This window comes from Poecilia latipinna, unplaced genomic scaffold, assembly GCF_001443285.1.
Source record: "Poecilia latipinna isolate Pla-1442-1.1 unplaced genomic scaffold, P_latipinna-1.0 Scaffold233, whole genome shotgun sequence".
In the NCBI taxonomy this organism is placed as follows: Eukaryota; Metazoa; Chordata; class Actinopteri; order Cyprinodontiformes; family Poeciliidae; genus Poecilia; species Poecilia latipinna.
Window position 1 is genome coordinate 31,101 of NW_015112849.1, and position 10,759 is coordinate 41,859.

The following is a 10,759-nucleotide window of genomic DNA, read 5'->3' on the forward strand; positions in this document are numbered from 1 at the left end:
CAATTTAACAGAACCTCCAGTCTCAGAACAGAAAGCTGATTACTGTGGTTCTTATGCTAAAGCATCTTTACGTCCAAAATGTGATTTATTATAATTTTATTTCACAAACTTGTGTTAAAAAGATCAGTGATTTATTACCAAAATAAAATCATCACTGTAAAAAAACAGTCTGAACAACTGTTGACTCATTTCTTCCTTTACATCTTTATTTTTGGAATTTTTTTTCTATGTTACAACAACTGGAGTCAGAAGTTTACATACGCTCATCCTGGGATGGAGCATTATATTGCTTTTGGGCTTCACACTAATTTATTCAAACAATTGTTTTCAGGTTGAAATGATGAATTTCAATTCATTGTAGATGGAAAGTGATGATGAGTTTTGTACTTATTTTAAAGGCTTTATATCCAGACAAATCTCAACAAATTTGAATATTGAGAAAAAGATCATTATTTTCCACCAGTCATTTCAGAAACATAAATTCATATGTTCCTTTATTAAAAGGTTTTGTTAAAAGATTTTGTTAAAAGATTTTTACAAAAGAGAAAACCTTTTGGGTTTCTGATAAATCACTGCAAAAGTTACAACCTACAATCTGAACACACCTGATTTTATTACATATAAACTGAGTTGTTGATGGACTTTGACCCAGAATCTCATCTTCCTGTTACTTTGATCCTTGTTTGATCATAAATGAGTTTCTGCAGATCAGGTACGTACTGAAAGCTTCTAAACATTATATCTGACCATTTTTCTCTTAAAAGTTCTTAATCTAGTCTGAAATATTTTCTAATTGTTCATATTATTGTTTGAAAGTCAATTTTAGTCAAATTGAGTGTTAGATTATGAGTTTATTTTGACTGATAAAAACTTTTGAAATTTAACATTGAAAACTAACAAATATAATTTGTTTAAGCTTTAAACTATTTAAATGTAGATGCTTTTAAAATGACGACTGTAAATTTAAACATTTGTCTTTGGACTTTACCGCTGATTTCCTGGTTCTGGTTCTTTTGACGACTGTCGATAGTTTAACTGCTCCTGCTGCAGGTTTGTCTTAATCAAAATGTCGGGTAAATGAAACAACATGTTACATTTTCTCTCCTGTATTATACCTTTCATTACTTTTTTAACAAAGATATGACTTTGTTGTTGGTGGTGGTGGTTTTAAATCATTTTCTAAAGTTTTAACTTTTCATTGTGACTTAAGGAAGTGTTTTATCTTCCTGTATTTGAAAAACTTAAAGACTTTGCTTTTTGTGTTGAGAACCTTTGGAAGATTTTAGATGTTAGAAAGGAGCTTTTTACTGCTAATAAATATTTATTTAATCTCTTCTTTTAGGGTGAAAGTTTGCATGAACCACTATGTCTTAATTTGAAGTGTTGATTTCTCATTCAGTGTTCAAAAACATTGATATTGACATTTTCAATGATTATTTAAAAATATTCATTTGGAAAGAAAAAGTTGTTATATTTGAAATCCTTTATGACAAAGAAAAATTACAGCTGAAAATCACAGACGCTGCATAAACTATATTTATTTACATAGTCGTCATGTCATTTTGATAGAAACCCTTTTAACACTAAATTAATTTAAAACCATACTCTCTGTGTATGCTACATTAACAGGTCACTTCATAAGGAAAAGATGTTTCCTATGAATCTTCTCTCCATTATTGCTGGGACTGGCTTCCTGCTCCTCATTTTCACCTGCAAAGGTAATTTCTACACAAATTTACTGGAATCTGTTTAAATTAATTTTACACTGTAAGTCTGACTGTGATATTTATCTGTTTCCTCCATGATTCCAGGATGAGAAATGTTTGCTTTAGTCAACAGAGTTTGGAAAAATCAGGACATTTAGGCAACAAAAACGTTTTTATTTAAGGGCTGAAGATTCAACTCAATGAAATGAATGAAATCAGGTAGAGCAGTTCTGTTGACCAACATGTTACCAGCAGTCATTCATGTTTGTTTTTATTGTTTCCTTCTTCTTCTTCTTTAAAGTATTTTATTATTTTATGCAAGTTTGGTGAACAACAAATTGCTGAATAAACACCAGCTGCTATATTTATTTACACCTTAAACTTTTGCACTCTTGGCAGTTTGACTCATTCATCTGTCTGACATTAATCTCACTAATTAGATAGTAGCTTTGTGTTATAAACTTAAACTTTCAAAACAAAAATGAGCTAAAACCAGCCAGTTTCTAAAACCTGTTAAAGTTGTAGAGGCTCTGAAAACAGATAAACAGAAACTGATGTGAACTCTTAATGTAACAGACAGAAAATAGTTTAATATCAATGTGTGTGTCATCACACACTTTGACTGAATAAGTGCTAAACCACAAATAATAAAAGTGGTGTTTACTATGCTAATAAGCATACCAATTAATAATGTGGTAGTTAGAGGTTGGAAATAATTACAACCACTAGAGGGCAGCAAAACCGGCCTTGATACATCGGGGATATAAACCAACATAAAGTGACTATTATGTTGGTTTGAGGACAAATTCCCACTACAGTTGAACTTCCTCATCTTTTGTCATCTTCAGGTGAGGCTCAGCAGACGGATTTACCTCAGTCAGTTACTGTGATGGTCGGTGAGGACGTGGTTCTGCCGTGTTTCCTGAATCCTCCTAAAGATGCGACTAAGATGACAGTGGAGTGGGGCAGACCCGACCTGAAACCCAGATTTGTGTTTGTGAATCTCGATGGTAAAGAATATTCAGCCGACCAAAATGAAGCCTTCAGGGGAAGATCGTCAATGATCCCCGAAAATCTGAAACATGGAGACGTTTCACTGAAACTCTCTGATGTCAGAATATCTGACAGTGGAAGATACAGATGCTACTTTCCCAGAGAGAAGAAGGAATATTTCATTGAGCTTGTTGTTGGTAAGAAAATAAATCACAACATACAGTATACAATTAAAACCATTTTCTTCATATTAATGTTTACTAAGGAATATTTGCAATGACATTTTAACTAAAAACTATCAGTGTTGTCAAATGCTTTACCTCTTGTACTAAAATCAGCAAGTTGAAAGGATATTTTTAGATAAGTTTGTTTAATTATCTGATTTTGAATCAAAGTCACTGAAAGTGTCTGTTGCTATAAAGTCAAAATAAAATCAATTTAACATTTGAACTCAGATTGTCTGTTATAATCCGTAATGTTTGAAAAGTTTGAGGAAAATGAGAGAGATGTGCTGAATGAAGCTGTAAGGTTATCAATACCAAGTTTATTTAAAATGATTGATTAAAGATGTAAAAATGATTGAAAAGTATTTTAACATAATTAAAACATTTTGAAGTTTAAAACTGAACTGTTACATTTTGAAACCAACATGGGATGAAATAATGGAATAAATTTTACTTGAAATAAAAAGTAATCTACTGGACATCACATGCTGACTGTTCATAACTACTTCACACAAAACTCACTTCAAAACAAACAAAAAACAAAAGAAACATACACAGCATTTATAATATGACGTTCGTTTGGCTCTTCAGTTCATTTACAGCTTAAATGTAACATTTAGCTGATCGTCACAGTATGAATGTTAAACGATGTGATTCTTCATCTTCCTCTGCTCTCTGACCATCAGGCTCCGCCTCCTCACCTGGTGCCAGTTTATCTGGACTGGATGTCAGCAGCAGTGGAGTGATGCTGGACTGCAGCGCTGCAGGCTGGTATCCAGAACCTGAGATGTTCTGGCTGGACGGAGACGGAAACATCATGTCTGCTGGAGCTGCAGAGAAAAGCACAGATCCTGATGGTGTTTACACTGTTAGCAGCAGAGTGACTGTAGAGAAGAGAAACAACAACAACTTTACCTGCAGAGTCCAGCAGAGAGACATCAACCAGAGCAGAGAGACACACATTCATGTTCCAGGTGGGAAAATAAAACACTTTAACACTTTAACAGTTCAGATGTTGTAGTTTTTACAGGAAACTCTTCATGTTTCAGATGGTTTCTTCGTTCCTCAGCCTGACTGCAATAGTTTGAACATTTTTGCTGTGATTCTGGGCCTCATGATTCTCATTGGAGCTGCTGGTTTTATCTGGAAATGGAGGAAAACTGAAATATGTGAGTTAATTATTAATGTGTTTTATTGTTCAATGAGACGTGATATTTATCCATGTATGTAAGATTTTTAAACAGACCCAGAATGTCTGAAATATTTGTTTTGCTAATCAGAAACTCATTGATCCAAACCATTAATCTTGTTTTTCTTGTTTCTGCAGCAAAGAAGAAGCTAAAAGAAGAAATGAATGAGGAGAAAAAGCAGCTCATGACAAAAGAAAAGGAGAATTTGTCTGAGAAGGAATCAAAACTTGAGGAAGAGATAAAACATAGAAATGAGGATCAGAGAATCATTGATCAGCTGATTGAAGGATTAATGGAGATGTCAGAGGAACTGAAGGATCAGAGAAAAAAACTCAGTGATCAAAGAGAGAAGACAGAGAGAATGATTGAGGAGGATGAGGAGAAGCTTAACTCAGTTATTGATGAAGAAAGAAACCAGACGGGGAGCGTGATGGAGAAGAGAGCAACAGGATACTTAAAACTGAAGGAAATCATGACAGAGAGTCTAGATAAAATGGATAAGAGGAAACAAGATCATCAAGATGTGGAAATGATGACAGAGAAACTAATAGAGAAAACATGTAAAGAGGTTAAAATGCTGAAGGAGAGGAAACAGGAAATAGAGAAAAATGTAGAGAAAATTAAAAAACAACTTGAAGAAACGAAGACATGAATGTGATTTTAGTTCAGATATTGTTGTTTTTAATTTCATCTGTTTCTGAGACAGAAACAGATGAAATTCAGTTGTTTTTACATGATATCATAAAATATGTCAAGTTTCATCTCAGCAGATTTTCAGAATTTTCATTAAAGAGTTTTTTTTTCTGAGTAGAAAATATAAGAAACTTTCTCAGAACATGATGTTCAGAAAGGAACTAAATTACAGCAAATGTTTGTAAAGCTTGTGATGTTTTTTATTTTTCTATTCTATGAATGTATTTCTAAGTTTTTTATATTTTCAGTTTCAGGGCATAAAGTGAAAGATGATCTAATTCATTTATATCAGGAAACCAATTTAATTTAATTGACATCTGATGTATCCACTATGTTGACCTGTAAAGGTTTTACTGTGGGAGAAAAAACAAAACATTAATTAATGTATAAGATGTAAAAGTATCAATAGCTACAACTTGTTTTATTTCCTAATGTGAATTCCATTTTTACAAGTTTTTTTTAATTATCTTTTATGTATTTACCAATGTTATTTTTTAAAGTGACTTTTTCTTCAAATCCTGACAGAATGAATCAGGAACATTGAGGTCAATCAAACTGAGATTAAAGTCTCAAAATATTCAGTAGTTTTCATTTATAACAAACTAAAATAACTGTGAAAAAACAAAAAAATTCATTTAAAATCTCTTAACATTGTCAGATATACTTAGATTATTCAAACTACATGATATTTGTAGCTCTGATTGTTGTGATGAAAGTCATTTTAAAATAAATTTAAAAAATAGTTGTTATATCCTCACAGCTTTTAGTTACAGTGACATAAACTCAGAGTCTAACATTTTATTTGACCTGAACACATCCTGACAACAACAACAACAACAACAACAACATGGCTGCAGGAGACAAAACCCCGTCCAGTCCAGTCCAGTCCAGGTCTTGTACTGACCTGTACTGAACCCATAAGGGTTTTGGAAGAGAGATTGGAATTTCACAGTACATGAACAAAAAACCAAAATATGTTTCAATATAAATGAAATACAAGTGAGAAGTTATGACAATAAATGAATGTGCAGCTGACTGTTTATTTTTGATTCATGCATTTAAAGTAAAGATTAAAGATTTTATTTGATCTGCAAACACGAGTTAAAGACAATCAGGTCAAGTTATGGAGAATAAAATACATTGTATGTAAAATAAAATGTAAAATATTGAGAACAAATGTTTCAATTAATTAAATCCATTTTGATTATAAAAAGAAATTCAGCTACCAAAAAAAAAAAAAAAACACATTTTAAGTTTATTAACATTTTCTGGCGATGATTCCATTTTGCATCTCAAAAGTTAAAGCTGTCAGTTTATTTCCTGTCAGTGTGACGTGGTCCGCCCTCTTCATCCTCCTCCTCCTCTGACAGAAATGGACTGACTCTGATCTGTTTCCATTCTGTTTCTGATGGGAAACAAAACAAAACTTAGTTTGTTCTCATTAAATCTCTATTTATGGATTTCTCTTTGTGGAGGATTAATGTTTGTTTGAAGTTTCATATTGATTAATTTTGTGTCCCCTGAGTTTTTAATTAATATTCTAGAAGTGAACCTGCTGCAGCAGCTGCACCTCGTCCGGCTGCTGCAGCAGCAGCTGCACCTCGTCCGGCTGCTGCAGCAGCTGGGTGTATTTATAATAACTTTCACTGATGTAGAAAATAAACAGAAGCTCGTTCTGCTGAAGCCTGAGGTTTTAGTTTGAGGTTTTAAACCGAGAAGTTAAAAATTCTCCCCTGTGCTTCACAGACATACATCTGAAGATAGTTTAATAGACTGTTTTTAAAATTAAGCACTGAGACCAGATTACCACAACCTGCACTAAAGGTTTAAAGTTGTTCATTAATGATATTTAAAACTTCTAACTTAATTTTTACTCCATAGTTTGAATACATCAAGATACTGAAGGAAATTATGCAGAAGAAAACCAAAACAATAACTTTTTAAGATGCCAGCATCATTTGCTGATAGACATGCAGTCAGTAAATATCTAACCCAGAAATAAATGATTTTATCACCTTTCTGCAGCTTGTAGATCATCATTCCAGTCACCAGAGACAACAAGGCAAATATCACGACTCTAACAGCCGATTCCAGGCTGAAGGCTTTGGGACATTGAACAGGAGGAGTTTCTTCATTTGGTCCTGAAAGTATATTTAGATATTAACATAAATATGACATCAACATAACAGGAAGTAGAAATCAAGACAAACTGAGTAAGAAAGAATCATTAACCTGTCACAGTGGGACTCCCTTCACTCGGTGCTGAATAGTAAATTTCAGATATTAAACTTTAAATCACCAACATGAGACAATAAGAACCAAGCCAAGCCAACCGACCTGTGAGTGTCTGGTGAACAGCCAACCAGCTCTCAGGAGATTCTCCGGCTCCAGAGATGCTGCACCTGTAGTTCCCTTCATCGGCCTTGGAGACGTTTCTGATGGTCATGTTGCTGTTATAGCAGGTCATGAGATGGAGGCCATCTTTATAGAAATCTCTGATGTAACTCAGCTCAGTTTGCTTGTGGATACAAGGAAGCGTCACGTCTGATCCTTCAGCTACGGGTTGGACCGGAACCTCCAGGATCACCAGACCAGCTGAAGAATAAATAATTTATTCATAAAAAACATAACACAACACATCAGGAGGGCTTTCTTCTGTTCTTTAACAATGACACACATTAAACAATAAACAATGATCTAGACCACTAAACAATATTTCTACTCATATGCTTTCTGTCCCACACACAAGTGTACCGATACATTCATACAAACTAAACTCACTTATACATGTTCATACTAAATATCCTCCAATCTAGCATGTTTGACAAGACAAAACCCTGATTTATCTTTATAAGATGAATTGAAGAAAATTGGGTTTAATTGTCTGTTTTCAAATCCAAAAAGTATGTATCAATCAATCAATCAATCAATCAATCAATCAATCAATCAATCAATCAATCAATCAATCAATCAATCAATCAATCAATCAATCAATCAATCAAATTTTATTTGTATAGCACATTTCCTCAGCAAGGCATTTCAAAGTGCTTTATATAATAAAAACAGCATGTGACAGAATAAACAGTGAGAGATTTAAGAAAAAGATTAAAAAAAGATAAAAACATTAAAACCCTTTTTAACTGGGACTCTGGGCTTCATCTCATCTTCATGTACAGTGCATTCAAAGGTAGAAATATAAAAAACAGAATTTTAAAGTAATTTTACTTTATATATAAACTTCCAGCTGTTGAGTACATGTCATGTTCATTTTTAATCTGAACTCTGTTCTGGATTATTCACCTGTAATAGAGACGCTGATCGCCCGGCTCTTCTCCCCCGTCTCGTTTTCACACCAATAATCTCCACTGTGTTTTTCCAGGGCCGGTTTGATGCTGCAGGACGGAGCTGCAGAGCTGCAGGGCTCTGAGGAGTTTGTTGGTCTGGACTTATTAAACTCCCTCATTACTCTCCAGACATTAGCATCGTCTGTCGGCTCACACTGGACAGTAAAGGACTCGTACTCAAAGAACTGGAGCCTCCTTGGAGAAATAGACGGGAAAACTGCATCTGAATGGAAAACAATGGGAAATGTTTAGAAAAAAGCTAAACATTGACTAATGTGAGACAGTTAAACTGATCAGGTTAATGTCCAATCTCTTTTTTCTCAATAATTAAAACCAAACTCGGCTTAAATTTTACTTTTTGTAATAACATATTTGTGATGTTAAACTCACCAGTTTTTTCAGCGAGTTCAGTTTGTTGAGTCAGCAGAAACAACATGTTCATCACTGCAAACACATTAAAATTAGATGAATATAAAAATAAATTATTTATAAAATATAAAAATATAAACTGATAGAAGCTGCTTATTTAACGTTGTACTTACAGAAGCAGACAGATGTGACCTCCATGATGCTCACCGTTACTGGAGTGCAGATCTTCACACCGACACGTAAACGTCACGCTGGTCAGGACTTCCTCTTCCTGTCTGGATTATTTCAGGGCTCATTAAAACTGAATCTGTATTTCTAGAAATAACTGAGCAGCCCACTGACTCTGTGCTGCACCTTTTAAAACACCAACAGCTCTTCACTCTGCACACCTCAGTAAAATGCAGTAGAAATCAGCTGTTGCTCTGCAGACGTTTCCTTGAAATGATCGACTTTCTTCCTCCCTGCAGCCAGTTTCAGTCAGACTGCTGGGCTTGGTGAACAGTCAATGCACGTCATGCAAACATTTTATCCTTTAGGGTTTTTTGTGAAAAATCAACACTATTGATCACCGTTCACATTCGTCTGTTTTATGAAAACATTTGAAAGATATTAAACACAGCATGTGGAGAACAGCAGCAGCAGCAGCAGCAGCAGCAGCAGCAGCAGCAGCAGCAGCAGCAGCAGCTGCAGACACAGGAAGTTGAACCAGTCGTAGTTAAAGGCCTTTAACTAGTGGAGGACCAGAGTCTGATACTCAGTCACTGGAGTAAATACAACAGCTTCAAACACCATGACAGACAACCAGCAACATAAAGTACATTTAGTCATGTGACATCATTAAAATGATCAATACATCAATATGGAGTTCAGTCAAATTACATTATAATCCTGATGGCTTCTTTAGAGATTTTCATATTTTAGGATAGACTTTCAAGAGATTTATTTTTCTACCAACAGCTTCAGATCAGGTGATGTACAGTTTGGTCTTTCTCAGTCTAGGGGGCGCTGTAGAGGAGTTTGGCCCTCTTTTGTTTCCATTAAAAACTTTTAACTTCATGCTGTGTGAAGTTTTGGTAGATAAAATAATCAGGAAGAATAAAATATATTTTACCATTTGTAGATAATAAAGGCAGCAAAGCAGCTCAATGAACTGGTTTGAATTAAGACGTGAGAAAGGATCACATGTTCAGCCTGTTTCACAAATTATTTACTTTGAGCAGAATTTAAGTCTGTTAGAAAATATTATGTAAAATAATATGAAACCTGCCTTCTGTTCTGCAGATTTACAATAGAAATAATAAAGAGAAATAAAAAAGAAATGAATAAAACAGACATATTGACCACAGTTGTCGTGTTTCTGAGCACCAAATGGCTGCCAGCGGTGCTGACCTTTGACCTTCAAAGCTTTAAAATGGCAACAGATTCATGTCCTAAGAGAAAAGTACATAAATTGAAGAGAACATCAGATGTAGACAAACTTTATTCTGTAGATCATTGACACGTTCACTTCCTGGTCTAACTCTGGTTGAACTGGACCACACCTGTTTTACTGTCATTTATCAGAGACCTTTGACCTCTGCAGTTTATAGAGAACAAAGGAGACGATGCATTCAGAAAGGTAATCTTACTTTTCTCCAATGTAAATTATTCTACTTTACTTCCTAATGTGTTAAACTTTGTTTTTTTTCCATCATATGTTTTATCTCCAGGATGATTCTCGTTCCTCAGAGTTTCTCTCTAAAACCTTCGATCAAAGCCGTTGTGTTTGGTTTCCTGCTCCTGGGATTCACCTGCAAAGGTAAAATACTGCAGACAGTCCTGCCTGCTGAGAGAAAGAAACATTAGTTACTGTTAGCTGCCAAATGAAGATCTGAGTTAGTTTAGGAAATGAGACACTTGGGAGCAAAAATCTCTGAGTGAGACAATTTATAAAACTTTTTATCTTATAATAAAATCTCAGACTGTGTTTTCCTTCCCAGGTCAGTCCCTGCAGACGGAGCGTCCTCGCCTCGTTGCAGCGATGCTCGGTGATGACGTGGTTTTACCGTGTCACCTGGGAGGTTCTGTGAACCCCGATGAGTTGGTGCTGGAATGGGGGAGACTGGACCTGAACCCCAGATTTGTGTTCATGTGGTTTGAAGGGAGTGAAAATGTAAATGAAAAAAACACGGCCTACAAGGGAAGAACGTCTCTGTTCACAGACAGACTGAAAGACGGAGACGTTTCTCTGAGACTGACGG

General features: G+C 34.9%; 1 protein-coding gene across 1 annotated transcript in view; it reads left to right on the plus strand.

Annotated features, from left to right (window-relative positions):
* Window positions 1–455: 455 nt before the first annotated feature.
* LOC106947286 (uncharacterized) overlaps window positions 456–10,759 on the plus strand; it is a 14,676-nt gene continuing 4,372 nt past the window's right edge. The window contains exons 1-10 of the mRNA XM_015032180.1: window positions 456–712; window positions 1,630–1,718; window positions 2,555–2,896; window positions 3,610–3,897; window positions 3,973–4,092; window positions 4,251–4,755; window positions 8,186–8,312; window positions 10,109–10,137; window positions 10,229–10,317; window positions 10,499–10,759. Coding sequence (XP_014887666.1) covers window positions 1,649–1,718; window positions 2,555–2,896; window positions 3,610–3,897; window positions 3,973–4,092; window positions 4,251–4,755; window positions 8,186–8,312; window positions 10,109–10,137; window positions 10,229–10,317; window positions 10,499–10,759 — 1,831 coding nt within the window. The 5' untranslated portion in view covers window positions 456–712; window positions 1,630–1,648. The remainder of the gene's footprint in view (window positions 713–1,629; window positions 1,719–2,554; window positions 2,897–3,609; window positions 3,898–3,972; window positions 4,093–4,250; window positions 4,756–8,185; window positions 8,313–10,108; window positions 10,138–10,228; window positions 10,318–10,498) is intronic.